Here is a 20,005-nt window from a genome sequence, read left to right on the forward strand (position 1 = left end):
CTTGTTAACTTGTGAAATTTCTATTAAGTTACAAATACAAATATAGCAATTTGATGAGTTAAAACGTAACCTAGACCAAATGAATAAAAAGATATTACTATTTCATTTGGCATTTATTTATCATATTTTGAATTGATTTGACATAAAATATTTTTTTTTTTTAAAAATTAAATGTGTGATATGTCAAATCACATATGTATTAGAATGAATGTTAATCCTTTATCAAAAGAAAGAGATACTTTTAAAAAAAAACACACACAAGGAAATTTCGAGGATAAGCAAATTGAAATAGAAAAGGCTTAAAGAGAAGAAATTGTTTCTTTGAAATCCAATAAAACAATATTGAACTTGTGGGAATCAATACGTGTAAAAACAATATAACCTTTAATTAGTTGATGCGCTTTAGGACAGTTTAACCATAAATTTTTCAAATAATATTGAAAAATTTGATAAATAATATTTGTCTATACTAATTGTTATTGTTTGGTAAATATTTTTGACAAATATTTCAAATTCATAAATACTAATTTTTTTTAGTATTTGAGCCTAATATCATTATTTGGAATTTTTGAAAATTGAAATTTTACCTCAAATTTTTTATCTTTTATAATAACACCCTATATAATAGTTGTTTGCGTGATATTACATATTTTTTACGTGAACATCAAAATAGTGATTAAATATTCAGTGAATATTAAATGATGATATGGTTGTTGATAAAAATGATGAATAATTGGTTCAGGGTAATAAAGTCACGTGCTTTATCTACTTCACGATGTATGGAATGATGCTTACTATTTGTTATTGTTGCAACGAAGATCCAATTGACTTGTAAAAACTTAGGTGAGTTCTGATAGTTTTTGAAACTTATGAGTATAAATCATATTTTTTCTAAAAAAGTAAAATATGTTTCTCAAATATTATGGCCAAACACATGGTGAAATTTTACCTGAATTTTCACCCAAATAATATATGTCAAAAATATTTAGAAATCTATGACCAAACGCTAGCTTAGAATGTCCACGAAATAGTTTTTTGTTTTAAAAAAAAAAAAAGTTAGCTCCACTTTACACATTTATCAAATTATTAGATTATGTTTATTTAGAAAATTACAACAATCCTACATATTGAGATTGTATTGTGGAATAAAAGAGTGTTACCAGAAAAGAAAATAAATGTAAATCTCCAACTTATTATTATTTTGTGGAAGAAGGGTGTTTATTGTGGTGAAGCTTTAAATTCGACGATTAATTTGTGAAATTTATCAATTATATATTATTGTTTGACTATTACATTTTTAACAGAGTTAGATCAAGAACACTATTATTTCATCACTGAAAATCATGAATCTCCCTAAAAATAACAAGATATTAACTTGAAAAATGACATTATCATTCATTTATTTTTGACGGGAAGTATATTTTCACAAACAATTAGGCTACAATTTTAATGTTAGCATGCTATTGAGTCGATCTATTCATAGTAAAGCAGCTTAATTATGAATTCTTATACATCAACACTTGAGTGAATTGAAGTCAAGTTGTTGTATTATTACATAGTTCTGATTTCTTTTGCTAGAAAACAGTTAAGTAAATTCAAGAAGACAAGTTATTGCACGTCACTTCAAATACAAGAGCTTTGTGGGTGGAGCAATGAATGAACAAGCAATGGTTAAAGCATGTCCACTTCTTTTCAACTTTCTTCACTAAGACCATAATGGTCCCTTTGATGATATTTTGATAAAATAGTTAAGAGTTCAACACTTAACTTTTTTACCTTCCTACCTCAATTATTCACTCTAACTCACATTTCAAGTATCAATTTTGATATTAAATCTAAAATTTGACTTCTAATTTTTTATCGAGATCCGATTCTTCACCTCGATTTGAGACTCAACTCTCGAATTTTATGTTTACTCATTTTTCTATTTTATGACAAGGAAAACCTGTTGCTACAATCATTTGAGTGCGCACATGGTGAAATCTCCGGTCCTATCCAATAGCTCGCAAATCATATAGGAGATGTAACCCACACTAAGCAAGTCTGGTGCAACGAGCTAGACCCAGAAGGGCAAATCCATTTCTTTCGTTGGCAAGGAATTTTAAACTTCAGACCTCTAACATGAAAGTCTCAAGCTCAAACTACTAGGCTATCCCGAAGGATTACGTTTACTCATATTAAATCCACTCAAATTTAATCCAACGCACCTGATTACCACTATTAAATCTCAACTAACATCCCTACTCTCCAATTTTTAGCCCAACACAAATTGATAACTTTCATCTAATTCAACAAACATAAAATTTGTAAGGTAAAGATAAGTGTGTGATAATTTATCTTATGACAATCTCTATCTACTTGCTCACTCAATAAAAACAGGAGGTAAGCCAAGTTTAGAAACACCATCAGTGAAGTACACTCAACAAAACTTTAGAAGGTTCTGGAAATCACAACCTTCTATAGTTTTTTAACTTTTGTTTATAAAAGAGTTTAGTTAACGCCAACTAACAAAATACAAATGCTCTTTCACATATTCGGCATCTATTCACCACATATAAAAAGGCAAATAGCCATCACAAAGTGGGCCCAATTATCTTCATTTGCTTCGCTGTACACTCACCGACACTACCCACCAATTACAACACTCCTTTACTGTGATATGCGTAACATCTGATAATAACTCAACAAGTGGAACATTATTATACACCAAAAATAAGACAAAGGATTTAAAATAAAAACAAAGTACAGCAACAGAACAAAAGAAAAGAAAAGAAAAAACAGTGCCCTTTACTCAGATAAACGGCTCACTCACTATTAAAGGACATTTAAAAATTAAATGAAATTAAATAAAAATCGTCTCTACAAGCAAGTCACAAATAAAAATATGACTCCAAAAACCCAAATTTAATTAAACAAACGGAAAATGGCGGTTTAGGACAAATAAACGGACACAATTACCGAAACTGACACTGTGAGTAGAGCTTTCAGTAGCGCCGGAGTGTTAACGTTACCGGCGTTCTTCTTCGCCGTACTGTTCTCCGAATCTGCAGTGGGACTATCCGCCGGAGAACCAGCTGGAGATGAAGTCGGTGGAGCAGGAGGAGACATCATTGGAGTAGGAGAGCTGGCTTCCGGAGCAGGGGCTGGTGCTGGTGTTGGAGAAGTCTCCGGAGCTGGTCCTGGTGCTGGGGATGGAGCTTTTCCGTACAATTCCACAGGTAGAAGCACACTGTCGACGGTGAAAATGCAGAAGGGAGTAGAGTCAATGACTGTGGAAGCGATTCTGGACGAATCGACACCTGTGTCAAGTGTCACCTGGTCACCTTCTGTTGAAACTGCCAGATCATACTTGCTAGCGCCATTAGTAGCTAGAGTTGAAATCGGATCCTTCGTCGTTTTCAAGGTTCCAATAGGAGTGTAACTCGGAATAGCATGGTACTGCAACAACGAAACAACATCAGCGCTACTGAGATCGCTCAGATCTGGAACTTTAGCTCCCTTAAACGCCTCATCATTTGGGGCAAAAATAGTCAAACCCTTCTCAATAGCAGTTTGATACGTCTTGAGAACTCCAGATTTGACAAGTAATGAAGCAAATGTTTTACACCCAGCTTTCTCCAATGCACCAGTAATATTAAAATCACCAGATGGCGCCGGTGCCGTCAAAATACCCGGAGCAATAATCGGAGCACTAACTTCCAACACAGAGATATTATACTGGATTTGCTTCACAGATTTAGTATATGTAGACGCCAATGGTGAGTTCGGAATAGCTGAACCAAAACCTACTTTACCACCTTTAAGATCGGTAATGTTAACAGAACCTATGTTTCCATGAGCATTGCCGGTAGTTTGGTAAAGAGTAGTGGAAGTCGTAGTACCGTCGGAGATCTTATGAAGTTTAGTACCGTCAAAGTAATCAAGCAAAACATGAAGAGAGAGGACATTTTTGATGACGGAAAGTGGATGTTTGTCGACTATAGCAGACATAGCTCCATTAGGCAAAGCTAAAACGGTAATAGTTTCACGGCTGTTAATCTCGTCGGCGAGTTTAGTTTGTGAGAGATAACTGTTGAATACACTGTACTCCGGGAACTTGTTCAAAATTTCAGTGATGTTGTGTGCATGAACGGAAACGGTAAGGAGAGTGAAGAGGAAGAAGTGTAGGGTAGTCATGGTGTATGTTAGCAAAGAGAGAAGTGAAGGATAATAAAGAAGCGTGGTATTAAAGGAGACGGTTGACTATGGTTAAGAAGTGAGGGTTAACTATAGTTAAGTTAACTAGGGTTGAGAGTAAAGAATATATGGATAGCATGTGAGACAGAAGAGTGTGAGGGAATTCCGTTCAACTTTAATTTGGGCAACAGCTGGAGCTATCTGGTGTTGTCGGTATTATTACCTTTAAAACTCTTTTATGGTCACAAAATTACAGAAATGTCCTTAATCTTTTGGTTGTATGGTTTTGGCCCTTTCATAGGTTATATCAAAATATAGTAATTCAGCTCAATTATTACTAAGTTTTATTCAAGTATAATGCGGTTGGTAGATGATTTCTTTTTTGGGGGTGGTTTAAATTTAACTCACTTTGGTGAATTGGATGAAAGTATTGAATGAGTTTGAACTATGATATTAATTGTTTAATATCAAATTTCACATAATAGGTTTTGATCCAAATTAATATTGAGGATAGAATATAACAATAATAATAACTTAATATATATTTATAAGTGGAGTTGAGGGAGAGAGTGTGTGTATCGTCTTATTTCTATTTAGTAAAGAGAGATTGTTTAAATTTTAAATGATTTTTGATTTAAATAATATATATAAAAAATTACATATTGAAATATATATATAGTAGTAATAAAGAAATTATGCTAAAAATAATGAAGAAAAGTACAGTGACAACAAAAAACAACATGATAATTGAAGCAAATAAAAGAATCAATATTAATAAAATTAAAGAATAAGATATTATAATAAGTAATAGAAATGCAAACTAGATAATTCATAAAAAAAAAAAATAGTAATGAAAACTCAATAACAATCGATATCTAATTAACCTTAATCTTATATTTCCTTATCCTCTTAGCTAAGATAATATTTTCTAAAAATTACAGACAAATTATGTCTTATCTAATCACTCATCTTCAATACTTCTTCAATTTATTCTTATGCAACAAAATTAATTATGTTTTTGACATTTTTCCCACGTCAAGCACCCTCCCAATCACGAAGTTGTTTGGAAGCTTGATTCTAAACTATGGCCAAAAGTATATAGGGTCCTTTGCAATTTTTCTCCTACTTTGATTGGTCTTTAGTTTTTGTGATTCAAGAGAACATTTTTTTTGTTGGAAAGTGGATTTACATTTTCAATTATATCTCGAATTATTAAATAACATATATCCTACTAACTATACATTTAATTTATCAAAGCAAAGTAAAATCAATATCCATTTAAAGGGCAAAAATCAAAGACCAAATAATTTGTAAGTAATGGTACAATGGGATATATAAAAGTTTTTGCATGAATTTCCCACTTTTTTAAGGTGTTCTTTAATTTTGACAATCAAATTAATAATTTTTTTAGGGATAATGTATAAGTACTCCCTCAATCTATGTCTGAAATCTCATAGACACACCTATACGGTCTTATTATCCTCCTGAACTTATTTTATTAATAATTTTCTACCCCTTTTCGGCTTACGTGGCACTGTCTTGTGGGCCCAGATGCTCGTTGACTTTTTTTTCAAGCTAGTGTCACATAGGCCGAAAAGGGGTAGAAAATTACTTATATAATAAGTTCAGGGGTAATAGAACCTTAATATAGAATAAGTGTGTCTCTGAAATTTCCGACATAGATTGAAGGGGTACTTGTGCATTTTCCAAATTTTTTTTTCTCTGCTTCTCATTTATGAAATTTTATGGTCACACATTTGCCTTATGTAGCACTAGTTGTATGGTATTTATTTACGAGACATAAATTTAGAGAATTTTTTATTTTATTTAAGTTATAATTTTGTGTGTCGAACCTCTGTTATCATAAATTTGATAGGATCTAAGTTATGATTTATGAGACATAATTTTATCTTGTGAATTTCACTTTGGGATGTTCCTTGCCTTGTGATTCTATGTTAAGGGTATTATCAATCACTTTTTTGTTATTTAAAATATTAAAGGACGAAAATCATAAATTTGAGAAGCAAAAATTAAAAATCATAGAAATTTAAATCTTAAGAATGGTCTTACACATAATCTTCTTTACAATAAAAGCATTTATGTGGATGACCCGAAATCTGTATCCCTAACTTCCCCATAAATGAGCATTGTGACACAAAAGCCCCATAAATTTTTGAATGGCCCAAATGGGGCTTATTGGACCCTCCTATGACCCATATGCCTCATCATGTTTCGTTTGAACTCTAAAAACCCATGATACTGCCAATAATTAAAGTTGGACTAGGCCTAAATATTTCTATCGTTTTGTTACAAAAATATGGTAAAATTAGGTGGTATGAACTATTTTTTAGCTTGTCATGAATTTTTAAAAGGAAATAAGTATACAAATGTTCTACTTAAAATATATAAGAAATTATAAAGGTTTGAATCTTATGAACTATTTCTTGATTTGGAAACTTGGCGGATAATTAAATCCTATATAAAAAATTAAAGTTTTAACTTTATAAATTCTTTCTTTGATTTTTAAATTTCCAAAAGATTTGTGAACCTCACGAATCCTTAGTTTTGAACTTATAAACATTTGAACATCGTTCCTTTCTTGGTTTTGAAATTCAACAATTTTTGAACCCTATAAAAACCTTTTTTTGGTTTCGAAACTTCAATAAAATCTTGAATCACAAGAATTGTGTCCACGCACTCATATGTGAATCAACAATATGTAAATCTCTCTAGATCACATGAAACTGAGCTTGAATCACTTGAGTCAGATATGTTTGATTTCTAATTTGGACATGAAATTTATGTATATGCATGAATTTATACGCGTAAATGGTCCCCGGTTATGGATATAGTTATGGAGCGTTGTAATATAAAATATAATGTTTTCTTCCTACGGTTTATGGTATTGGTTCGTTAACAGAGAACCTACAATCTCTTGAGTTTGAAGTACTCGAAGACTTGAACAATTTTCTGCTTATATTTTTTCTCAGTCACCAGATAATTTAAATACAATACTTATAAAATAATTACCCCTAGAACAAGGACATGACTTTTTCACTTAACTAGAACTAAAGACTGCACTATTACAGAAAAATAACTACATTATTACAGGAAAATAACTACTACTAAAGAGAAATTACTACAATATCTATTGAATAATTAAGGAGTGATAACAATACGTTTTTATAAAGTGTTAAAAAGACATTAAAAAAGAAGAAGAAAATTCCACACAAAAAGAAAGAAAACAAGGGGAATAATAATGACGTGAAAGTTCTGACGGAAACACGAAATATAATTTTTTGGTTGTTTCGAGAAGTAGATTCTTCGAAAATGACGAAAGTATGACGCCAATATCACTCTTATTACACACAACGTGAATAGAAATAATTGTGTGAAAGCTTTAGCAACAGAACTAAATATAAATATTTAGCTATTTTCAAGGAATAAATCTGATAAATACGACAAAGATATAGCACAAATATTACACTTATTGTAAATCAAATAAATGTGACTATGCTACTAAAAGAGAGCATAGCTTTACTATCCGTCCTAACTCTTTAAATTTCTTGAACCGACCCTTTTTAACTCACTCTAAAATATTTATTTCCTTTTCAATTTTCAAGTATAAAAACCAACCTTCATTATGTAAAGTCTTTAAGTGAGTATGTTTTTCTTTCTTTTATTCACATATAATAAAAATAAAAAATATGATTTCACGTTTCCTTTCTTTCATGTTTTATATGTTCTTAATATTAATTATTCATTTCTTAAATTATTTTTAGGAATGTAATACTATTTTATATCATTTAATATGTAAGTTATGGTAAAAAGACGTGTAAAATTTAAAATGAACAAATAAAAATAAATATTTAAACAACATATATAAATCGACATTATATGACTCCTTTTCGTTACATGAAATTAAGCCTAAATCATTCTGAGTCGAATATATTTAATTCTAAATTCGGACTCCAAAATGTCAAATATATACAATTTCAAATTCCAACTAAAATTTCTTCATGCGAATCCACACGCTCTTTCAAGTGTTGGAAAGTCATTTCAAAGAACAAAAATAAAAGAAAAAAAATTAGTGGAGAGTAATAATATCATGAAAGCATAGAGCTAAATATAAATATTTTTATCATTTTTGAGGAGTAGACGAATTTAAAACAATAAAAAGTATACCACGAATATCACACTTTTATCATACACAAGGTGAATACTGCAAACCATGTTCTCAAAAATTAGCGTAGATTCACAAATTTGAGAAAAAAAATTGGGGATTGTTGATGTTATAAATTTATAAAAATGGGATGAGTTCTGAAGATTTTCGATTTTGAATTGTGATTGCAGAGTTTTTTAAAACCGCTGTTTTTTTTTTCTTACCTGTATATAATTCGTTTGAGTAATAAATGCATAAGTTACTTAAGAATACACCACATAACTAGCACAGCATTGTGCTATCACTTGGTACGTTTTTATAGTATTTGAGTCAAATCTTATTATTTAGAATCTTTTGAAAATTAAAATTTTACCCTAAGTTTTTCTCTTTTATAAAAACACCCTTTTTTTAGTTGTTTGCGTTGTATTATATAATTTTTTACGTGACATCAAAATAGTGATGAAATATTTAGTGAACATTAAATAATGATATGATTGTTGATGAAAATGATGAAAAATTAGCTCAAGGTAATAAAGTAATGTGTTTCGTCTACTTCACGATGTATGAAATGATACTTGTTGCACTCACTCCAAATTACCACATTGCTCTTGTGTCAAGGACACTATTTGCTACTGTTGTAACGAACATCCAATTAATTTGTAATACAAACTTATAGTTAGTTTTAATAGTTTTAAAAACTTATGGGTATTAATCATATTTTTCTAAAAAAAGTGAATTATATTTCTCAAATTTTATGGCTAAACATATGGTGAACTTCACATAAATTTTCACTGAATTAATATTTGCCAAGTATATTTAAAAATTTATGACCAAACGCCTAGCTTAAGATCTCAAATTCAAATTTGGGGTATAATTTCTTTTTACTAGGGAGCATTTTCATTTTAAATGATATACTCTTTATTCTGAGAATCAAACAATTTAATTTTAACTCGATATTCATGCATAGAATATTTGAAATAAAATATATATAATTAAAAAATACGTTAAAAATATTATAAATCATATCAATTAATAATTTAAAATATTTATTAATATATATTTTTAAAAAAAACTTATTTAAATCTTAAATCAAAAAACAAATACAAACATGGTAAATGAAAAGAAGAAAGCCCAATCGATTACTCAAGAGTGATATATAACCATTAACAACCTATGACTGTGTCACAGCAATAAAATTATTTCTTTTTTAATTAGATATCTTACGAAAAAGTATTTTTCTTTTAACTAAAAATTTATTAAATCAATTATGTTTTAATATAAATAGCGGAGAAAAGAAGAGTGATACAAGGGAGAAAGTTAGTGGTAATTAACCATAGAGTAAAGAGATAAGAAGTGGTAGTAGTAGATATCACGAAATTCTTCTGAAGGTTGTTTGTCTGTGATGGAGTCTGCTATTTGGCATTAATGCTGTAAGAAAACTGACCAAATGTCAGAACAAATTCTGACCACTTACTTTAATTACTTACATTGTTCATATTCACAGACAAAAGCTAGTAGGAAAAATGAAATGGCAGCTGACACTTCCATGCCACTAAATCACTATGACCTAACTTCTTTTGTTTTCTTCATGACTTCACTGCCGTGTTCTTCTACAATTATATTCCTTCCTCTCTTTTTTCTTTTTAACAGTAATCAATATCACATTACTTTGTCCAGAATAAACGGATTTATGACTTATGACTTATTTTAAAATACACGTATGTAGTGTGAGAGTCAATATGTTCCTAGCTATAAGAGAAAATGAGGGATTAGTTCTTTTTAAAAAAAGTTTGAAATATTTAATTAATGGTCTATAATATAATTTGAAAATTTACTCAATTTAATTTTAAAATAAGTGATAAATATCATATAAATTGAATAAAGGAAGTAGCTTTTTTGTTTTCTTCTCTCTTACTGTGCTCATCAGTTTTTGCTGTGATGCATCTTTGGCAAGTGTCAGCAATATCAGAAGCTGAACCACTCTCTAATTTCTGTATAGTAAATTTTGGGTTGGTTTAGTTGCAGGTTTTGCTTTTTCCTTTTTTTCTTTCATGTGAAGTCAAGAAATGCAGCTTCATCTATTCTCTGCCACCCCTCTTTCTCTCTCAGGTCTTTACCCTTTTATCTCTGTTATGTTTATGTTTATGTGTCAAAGATTGGATTTTTTTATGTGGGGTTTGTGTTACTGATGAAAATTATGCTTATTTTGATGAAGGAAAAGGAAAAGAAGATGAAATAAAGAAGAAAAAAGGGTCACCACCTTGCATAGAGCTGTCTTTAGGCTATGGAAGTTCAAGCCATGTTGTTGAGGAAGATGGAAAAGATGACAAGTCATCTAACTCTGTGTTCACAGAAGCTCAGTTTCAAGAACTTCAACTCCAAGCTGTGATTTTTAAGTATTTAGTTTCTGGTCTTCCAGTTCCTTTTCATCTGTTTTTCATCATTTGGAATAGTGTTTCAAGCTCCTTGGGTGACGGTGGAATCTACAAACTATATCCTACCTGTAAACTTCCTATTCTTTCGCTTTAATTTGTGTTTTTTTTTAGTTTTCTGTTTGTTGAATTCCATCAAGATTTATTGAAAAATATGATTCTTTTCATTGGAAGTATAAGTTTTGTGATTCAAACTTGTGCTGTCTATTCAAGAATGTGTTTTGTTTTTTGGTTGAACTTTTGGAAAATTGTTGCATGAATCCTCCTTTTGTATTCAGTTGTTCTGATAGAGGGAACTGTTGTGTTTGTTTCTCGATACTTTTGACTTTTCTTTTTTGAATAACAGAGTTGAAAAGCCTATTGATAAGAATGCTAAGATCTAAAGAACATTGAACCGACTTTATTCAATTGGAAATGAGTTTTTGATTTCTGAAACTTGGTACATTAGATGAAGTTTAGTTGCTGAAAAGATTTGCTTTTGTTTTTCTTGGACTTGATATTCTGACTCTGTTATACTTTAAGATTCTGTTCTTTTTCAAGTTTTGGCTCTTTTCCTTTGCCTTGATATAATAATATTCCGAAGTCTGCAATGCTTTTTGATTCTCTTGTTAGATTGGCTCTACTGTTTTATTGCCTATACTGTGAGATGCATCCTTTTTGTGGTCATTAAGCATTAAAGTGTTGATTTATGATAAAACATTTGCCCTGTATTTGATTAGATTGGTCCTTGGAGAATCATGTTCATTTGTTCTGCCATCTTTCCTCGGAACAGTGCGAAAGCGTTGTTTGTTACATAATTACTACTATATGAGTCTATGAGCTCTAAATTTCAGAAACTTAGTTGTGCTTTTTATCATTTTAAAGTCTTTACATCATACTTGGTTTGATGTGGGGAATGAATATCTAGTGCTGAATAGTCTTTGATAGGTAAGGGCAAGAGTAAATGTTTAATCCATGTTATATTCATTTGCACAATGAAGAGCTTGGCTATGTGAATACTTAGGTTCTTTGAAGCATGTTGTAATGCTTTAATGTTTAATAATATGGCTTCTGGTTGCAGTGGGACGATTTGACTATACGAGCATGACGGATCCTGAACCAGGGAGGTGTAGAAGAACTGATGGGAAGAAATGGAGGTGCAAAAGGGATGTGATTCCAGGTCAGAAGTACTGTGGGCAGCATGTGCATCGAGGTCGACGTTCAAGAAAGCCTGTGGAAGCTTCTGAACATGTTATGAGATCAGATGATACAAATATCATTTCCAAGATAACTAAACTGTATGCCAGTGGTGATGACCCTGGCAGCAAATGTGCTCCTGCAAGTAGTAAAACATCCTGTTTGTCTTCTACTAGCAGAACTAACCAATACAACAGCATCGAGGACTCATCTGCTAAACCAAGATTCATCAATTCTGGCTACGGCAGTGAGAAGCAAGACACCTACATGATTTGCAAAAGAAAGGACATCACAACCTCCGTAAGAACCCCATCTTTCATTGCTGGTGACAATGCTGATAGTAAGAACATCGATTTCAATCGTATTAGTCCAAGCAAAACCAACCAAAAACAGAACTGCGGAGAAGCTAGGAAGCATGGTGCTTTGGTTCCAATTTTAGGTCTATCTACAAAGAGTGACCAGCAACACACTATAGGTAAATCACCGATTCCAATGTGTTATATTCAAGGAACTTCTTTCCGTCTTCATTTTAACTTGTCTTTCATCGGTTTAAGATCTGTAAAAATAGCATGCCTTTCCAGGGAAATTATCTAGCACTAGATTATTTAAAAATTCTTCTGAGCAGTGCCTAATAGTGGGTGCTTCGTGAAACTAGTAGAGGAATTAGGATTGTATGGTCTCCTTTTATTAATTTGCTTGGGTTTGTGCAATATTAAATAATTTCTTGCCTCATATTTGATAGTAATCGATAACATTTTTTATTTTAGTCCTCTATTTGTAGTTCTTAAAATCCTTTTGCATAATGCTGTGATAGTTGAAGGAGAAGTTAGTTTCTTTTATTAGCTCAGCAACCTTGATGATTGTTGAGAATGGCTCATGATTAACGGTTGATCCTTTTTTTGTTATAACACAGGCTCAGAATCTGACGAGCAGAGGTGCCGAAGATCAGATGGAAAGAAATGGAGATGCAGCAAGACTGTTGTTCCTTGTCAAAAGTACTGTGAGACTCACATGCACAGGGGAGCCAACAGAAAAAGGGTAGCCTCTGTCTCAGTTGTTGTCCCGCCTTCTAAATCTCCTTCATACAGGTTTTGCCCACCCGAAAATGATGGTACTCGAAGAAACTTGAACACCAGTCTCTCCATTTACACAATCCCAGGGCACCAAAACATTACAGATGATGATTCGAACAGTAACAGTATTAGTGATGCCACCACTATCACCGATGAAATACCAGCATTTGTGTCGCATTAGAAGAAAATCACGGAGACTTTGTGTTGTTGGTGTTCTTTTTAGCAAGATGTGTGAACTTAGTGAGTACTTGAGAAGTGTCCATGAAGGTGATTTTGTGGCCATGTACAAGTCCTTAGCTAGTCTGTAAATCTATTAGGATTGAAAATTCTGTTTTGTAATAGGTTTGATGAGATGATAGACATGTACTTTTTCCTACTAGATCTCCTGGCTAATTGATGACTATTTTTGTTATATACAAGAAACTGCTGCTTAATGATTTTAATCAAAAAAAAGTTAAAAGGAATCAGAGTCTACCTTGTTTTGGATGGTTGTAATTGTTATTTTAAATGCAATATTTATTTTGATTGTAATTTAAATTTTATTGTATCTTATCGTTTAAATCCAGGTAAGAATGGAAAGACCGTAACGATCAATTTGGAGTGGTTGTCACATTAATATTTTCTTCTAATTTTGTTTTTATATTATTTCATTATCGTATTTCATCTCTGAGCTTACCAACTCTACTTTGTATCCTACTTTTTCTAAGGTCTATTATGAATGTGTGACATTATGTAATGACAGAGAACTTTACTTTTCTTATAAGTTTATCATTCAAATTATGAACCTGTAACGTTATGTCACGATGGCGAATTCTACTTCTCCTATAGATTTATCATTCAAATTATAGAGTGTGACATTACATAATGATAAAGAACGATACTATCCATTCAAACACTCTATTCATTAAAACAATACAATACGATATAATAAAACACAATATATAACAACGATGCAACAACAAAGCCTTCAATATATTGGTTTTGAATTTTATCTCCTCCTTCTACGTCCTTTCATTAATATGTTTTGTTAATGATAATTGCTTAGCAGATGCTTATGGCTGGGAATTATTAAAGAGAGAAGCTAGTATTTTAATTTTGCACTATAATTAACAACTCTGTATATATCTTTCAACTAATTAAGATTTATTGGAAATGTATAGATGGTGGCTGTTGACTCTGTGATGATGACGGTGGCCGTCTCCTCCTCCTCCGGCAGTAATAGGGTAAATATATTTCTCTATTATAGAAATAGTTAAAAGTATATCTCTAGTTATACTTGGGGCTCCCATTATACTTTTGAACTAAGTATATCTCGTTGTACCTTCGAGCTAAATATACTGTTATGACTAATATAGGACACGTCGAATAATTAGGATTAAAAGAATTATTCAATTTAAAATAAATTAAATTTAGATACAACCCTCCCCATCTCAATAATTTAATCCGATCTAATCTATAACATTAACCAACTCAATTTATCTTTCAAACATAAACTGAAAAAAAAAAAATCCTAACCGGCATCCTGTTTCTGTTCAGCAAACGAAAGGAACATTGCAACTAGGAATAGTCTCCATCCATATATAGCAGCTGACTATCTCAAAATATAGTCACAAATTTGGTGTCAAAGTATAGCCCACAAATTTGGTTTTAAAATATTTGTGATTATATTTTGATCTTAATTCAAATTTGGCCTTAGTTAGGATGAATCCATTTAGGATGAATCCATCAGTGATCCATTGAAGTTGACACAAACTTTTACTTAGCCTTCTTAATTAGATTTTGTTCATTATAAACAGTTCATGTAAAGCTCAATTGTATCATTTTGACACTCTTTGTGCAATCAACAAAAAGATGATGTGTGTATGAGTTTGCTCGCAATAAGATATAAAGTGTCAAACTAAATGAGGAGATTTATCATTTTGTTCAACAAGATCATAAATAATAAATTTTCAATTATAGAAGTTTTGTTAATTTACAATTTTTGAGATTTTTTAATGTTTATAAGAAAAAACAATCAATTTAAAAGTTCAAATTATATATTCAACCAAAATTTCATTTTAAATCAACTTGATTTTAAGTCACGTCCAAACGAGCTCGAAAACAAGTTACATGGAATACGAAGGAACACGAGATCTTAGGAACTAATAAATGTATAAAGATAATATGCGTTCAACACTGTCAACAATGGTGTCGTGGTGTAGTTGGTTATCACGTCAGTCTAACACACTGAAGGTCTCCGGTTCGAGTCCGGGCGACGCCAGCTTATACCTTTGTTTTTTTTTTAAGTAAATTAAATATTTTAATTATTTAGTCAAAAATATGGTACTAATTAATACTGCAGTAATGTAATATTACAGGGAATCTTTTTGCATTGTTAAATCAAAAATTAATATTACAGGGAATCTTTTTGCATTGTTAAATCAAAAATTAATATTACAGGGAATCTTTTTGCATTGTTAAATCAAAAATTAATATTACAGGGAATCTTTTTGCATTGTTAAATCAAAAACTAACTTAAAAAGACAGTTAACTCTATTTGAACTTTGAAATATAGGATTTCTTCCCTTTTAAAATATTTAAACATGGATTTTACTTTTATATGAAGTTGCCAATAGCCATATAAATTTATTTTTTAATTTTTTTGTGTGCGCGATATTAGTTAGAATAGCATATAGGATTAAGAAAAGGAAAGCGTAATGAGATAGATAGACGTCAATTTTATCACATTTAGATACTAAATCATAATTTTGAACTAAGACTTACATGAAAATAGTTAAAAATATATATTATTTAGATAATCAAATCGTTAAAAATTCACATTTTCATTGATAAAAAGGGAAATGAATGTATTCCACGTAAAATTATCACTACAGGAGATGACATAATTAAGAAAAATACCACTAAAACTAATTAGAATATAATTAAACAAATTAGAAAGGACACTAAATTGTTTGAATTTTAAATCTTTGAATTCAAGAAATCCAATCCATGAATTGTTTTTCTTTTTTGCCTTTTTTTTTTTTATAGCATTTGACACACACACATATAAGTTTTAAAAATTATATTATGGGTAGACAAATCTCCCAGTTCAATTTTAAAATTTTCAAATAAAGTAAACTCTTTTTCATGATGAAATGCCCACCAAAATTATTCTAAGAGTTTAGTCTATTAGCTTTGGTCCAAAACAGACCAACTTAACAAATTTCAACGAGTTATTTGGTGTGAATTATATATATATATATATTTATATATATGTGGGCTTGATTTTTTATTTATTTTTTAAAGTTTTTTTTTTCATTTTAAAATATAAATATTATTTAATATTTTTGCAAAATAAAGCATAACATTTAATCACTTCCTCTTTAAATCATACATAAAAGCTTTAGTTATCAAATTCTTACCTTAAAAACATTTTTCTTAATTGTAAAATTTAAGAAAATTTATTCTTTACACATAACTAGAGAATTTGAAAAGTTTTTTAACATTAACTTTTGAATACTATATAAACCATACCATTAGATTGCTACATGTTGGATATGACATTATTTGTAAAAAAATGAAACTCGGATGAATATGATGGTGTCAAAATAGCCATGGATTTCTGCGCGACTGATCGAAGAAGACGACTGAATATGGAGTTTGAAAACCTCTGAAGCTCTTGTCATTCTTCTGCATTTGTTTATTTACTTTTCTTTTTTTAAATTTAGCTAATGCTATAGTTTATTTTCCTTTTTGATTATTGAGAAACGATCCACTTTTGAAATTGATAGTTGTACTATTATTTAATTTTGTTGATTAATAAACCTTGATAGAATATTGTGGGGGGTTTTTTGTTTTAAAAAAATATATTAATGTAATATAATTAAAATTTAAGTTTAATTTACAGTCATTTTTGTTACATATTTTGATTTTTTATTTTCTCTAATCTATGAAATCTGAAGAAAAAAAATCAAATTTCTCTATCATTATTACAATTTATTAATTTTCATTTTTCTTTATTATTACTACAATTTATTATTTTTATTTAAATTTTTTTTTCTACCTTCTATTTTTTATAATTTTCTAAAAGGAAATGTATTTAACTCTGATCCTTATTGCCATAATTTAACTATTTCTATTATTTTTTTTTATAAATATATATGTTTTATTTATGTCTCCTTTTATTACCCTTAATATGTTCTGCTCATTTTCTCTCAATTAATTTCATTTAATTTGTTGTAAAATGTTGAAAAAAATCAAAATAACTTATTTTTTTATCATTAATAAAAAATTATTAGTTAATTTTTCCAAAACTTTTCTTTCATTCTCCTAAATTTCTTTCATTTATTAAAAAATAAAACAGTTCTTAAATTCTGATAAATCTCTATCAGGATCATTTTTTAAAAAAATTATTTTTTTGTAATTTTTTAAAAGTTTATTTATAACTCATTCTTTTTAATTTTTAAACTTCATCTTTTTTGAGTGGCAAGAGTTTAGTTTTTTTTGTGAAAATAAATAAATATATATATATATATATATACACACACATACACACAAATAAAAGGTAATAAGCGGAATATAAGGAAGAGAAATATTTAAGAAATATATTTTTATATGTAATCAAAAAATTCTTTTAATTATATTAAATAAAATGTTAAGAAACTAAAAAGTCATTTCTTTAATATAAGTTTTAATGATATTTATTTACATTACGTTAACAACTTTTTATTTTTCTAATTTCTAAAGTAATTAATAATCATATTGATATTAGGTATTATATTTTATTTTTACTGTTTTTATATTCTTTATGTTTATTATTTGTATATTTTAGTTTGTCTAAAAAAAAAATCAACCTATGGAGTGGATGTCAGTAAAAGCTCAAAAGATTAAGTATGCATTAAATTTATAAATTATTCTTTGCTATAAAAATTAAGGTCTAACAACTATATTACAAATACCTCTTTATTTATATGATACTTAATAAAATTACTCATAACTTATCATTTTATATAATTCCGCAAAGCTCGAATAAGTTTACTAGTATACTAATATGAAAGAAGATGCAAGATTATTTATCAAGTGTTTGGTTAGAGGTATTATATAATTTTATATTATTTATGCTATCACTTCTACCATAGATAGTGAAATAAGTTGGAGATACATAATAAAATTCTCTAGTAGACATTGAAATTTTGTGGGACTCTAGAAGACGTGTTCAATTCGAATTGAGACTCTAGAAGGTGTGTTCAGTTTCAATGAAATTTCTTGAATGGCACTCAATCTTAAACCCTAGTTCATGTTTATATAAAGGATACTAAATTTCGTTAAAAGACATCTTGAATCTTCCGCAAATTGATCGAATATTCATATAGAAGTCAAATCTAAATCATCCTAGTTCGAAAAATATGTCACTAATGAAGCTAACTTTTGGGATGTGAGTTAGGCCTAAGACCTAATTTACCATGCTATTAGAGCAGGACCCATCTCACCCAATGTTGGGGCCCAAAAAAAATAAAAAATTCATGCACCAGATGCTAGATACTGGGCGTGATGTGGGTAAAAAATTATCCAAAATTACCCACGCACTAGATGCTAAGCACTGAATGTGAGCTGAGTCGTTAAAACAAAAAGTCTCATATTGGTGGTTAATGAGATGAGTGGACTCCTTATAAGGTTTGGACAGTCTCCTTCCTTTGAGCTAGACCTAATTTAACAGAATCATGGATAAATCTTATAATAGTATAATTAAGGGATCAACATAATTGTACTCGCAATCTTGATGAAAAAAATTATGTTTCTTCATTCCAGTGAGACCAAATCTGTCCTTCATCTCTTCTCTCATAATGAAATCTGAAAATCAGAAGTTCATCTTTTCTCTCCTAATGATATCTGAAAATCTGAAGTTCATCTTTTTTCTACTAATAATATCTGAAAATCTAAAGCTGCAAAGGTGGAAGAATGAGTACTTCAAGCATCATCTTTGAGTTTAATCGAGTCTATACTCCAACAAGCCTTGAAGGGGAAGGGGAAAGGGGGGGGGGGGGGGTATTTGTAGACATTGAAATTTTGTGGCACTCTATAAGACGCGTTAAATTCGAATTGAGACTCTTGAATGTGTGTTCAGTTTTAATTAGATTTCTTGGGGTCTATTCAACCCTAAATTCTAGTTCATGCCTATATAAAGGGTACTAAATTTCCTTAAAAGACATCTCGAATATTCCGCAAATTGGTGTAACATTTATATGATGGTCAAATCTAAATCATCTTAGTTCGAGAAATACGTCATTAACGACCCTCGAATCATGAATAAATCTTAGGTAGGTAGAATCAAAGGAGGAACAAAATTGTACTCGCGCCTTTATCAATAAATATTCATGATTTTTCAGATTTTATTTGTGTGGTTGATTTATTTTTCATATGTTCAAAATTTGTTGCAAAAAACTCCTCTTAATTACTAGTCTACTTTTAAATTGACACACCTTTTCAAAAAACAATAATTAACATAGTGAGTTAGCCATATTAATTATGAAGTAGATGAATTAAAAACTTAAAATTTTCAAAAGTTTTAACTTTTTCAAAGTAACTAATTGAGAATACAATTTGTCAAAATGGACAAGTAATTAAGAACAACTGAAAAGGGAAAAAAATATACAAAATAATTAGAGACAGAATGAGCAACTTATTCTAAAATAAATAATCAAGGAATAACTTATTATATGGGCTATTGATATCCGTGGTTATAAGACCATCTCCAACCCAACATCAAACTTTATTCAAAATCAATATATGGTGTAAAATTTAATTTTTTGAACTCCAATCTACCCAATTTTTACACCAAATTTGATGTAACACTATCACTCCAAATAATTTTTTGAATATTATAATATTGTTTTATCATATAAACTTCTAATTAACATTATATAAATCATATGTTTTAATTAAATCTCTTCTATATTTAAATTCTTTTCATGTAATATTTTTATAATATTAATTTTAGATATAAAATT

At 29.8% G+C, this 20,005-nt stretch overlaps 2 protein-coding genes and 1 non-coding gene across 3 annotated transcripts; 2 read left to right on the forward strand and 1 right to left on the reverse strand.

Annotated features, from left to right (window-relative positions):
• Positions 1-2,677: 2,677 nt before the first annotated feature.
• Positions 2,678-4,502, reverse strand: LOC101257010 (fasciclin-like arabinogalactan protein 10). The gene has a single exon (XM_004229780.5). The coding sequence runs from the start codon at positions 4,174-4,176 to the stop codon at positions 2,932-2,934; it is 1,245 nt and encodes a 414-aa protein (XP_004229828.1). The 5' UTR covers positions 4,177-4,502; the 3' UTR covers positions 2,678-2,931.
• Positions 4,503-10,236: 5,734 nt separating this feature from the next.
• On the forward strand, positions 10,237-13,483 carry LOC104649060 (growth-regulating factor 9). Its single transcript, XM_010327523.4, has 4 exons — positions 10,237-10,447; positions 10,554-10,841; positions 11,831-12,421; positions 12,860-13,483. The coding sequence occupies exons 1-4, from the start codon at positions 10,405-10,407 to the stop codon at positions 13,198-13,200; spliced, it is 1,263 nt and encodes a 420-aa protein (XP_010325825.1). The 5' UTR covers positions 10,237-10,404; the 3' UTR covers positions 13,201-13,483.
• Positions 13,484-15,205: 1,722 nt separating this feature from the next.
• TRNAV-AAC (transfer RNA valine (anticodon AAC)) lies at positions 15,206-15,279 on the forward strand. Its single transcript has one exon. It is a non-coding gene; the product is annotated as a tRNA-Val (tRNA).
• The last annotated feature ends 4,726 nt before the right edge of the window (positions 15,280-20,005 follow it).

The sequence above is a fragment of the Solanum lycopersicum genome, chromosome 1 (genome assembly GCF_036512215.1).
Source record: "Solanum lycopersicum chromosome 1, SLM_r2.1".
Classification (NCBI taxonomy): domain Eukaryota; kingdom Viridiplantae; phylum Streptophyta; class Magnoliopsida; order Solanales; family Solanaceae; genus Solanum; species Solanum lycopersicum.

Coding starts and splice junctions, on each gene's coding strand:
- LOC101257010 (XM_004229780.5), bottom strand. CDS start 4,176: ATGACTACCCTACACTTCTTCCTCTTCACTCTCCTTACCGTTTCCGTT.
- LOC104649060 (XM_010327523.4), top strand. CDS start 10,405: ATGCAGCTTCATCTATTCTCTGCCACCCCTCTTTCTCTCTCAG. Junction 10,448..10,553: donor CACCCCTCTTTCTCTCTCAG/GTCTTTACCCTT, acceptor ATTTTGATGAAG/GAAAAGGAAAAGAAGATGAA. Junction 12,422..12,859: donor TGACCAGCAACACACTATAG/GTAAATCACCGA, acceptor GTTATAACACAG/GCTCAGAATCTGACGAGCAG.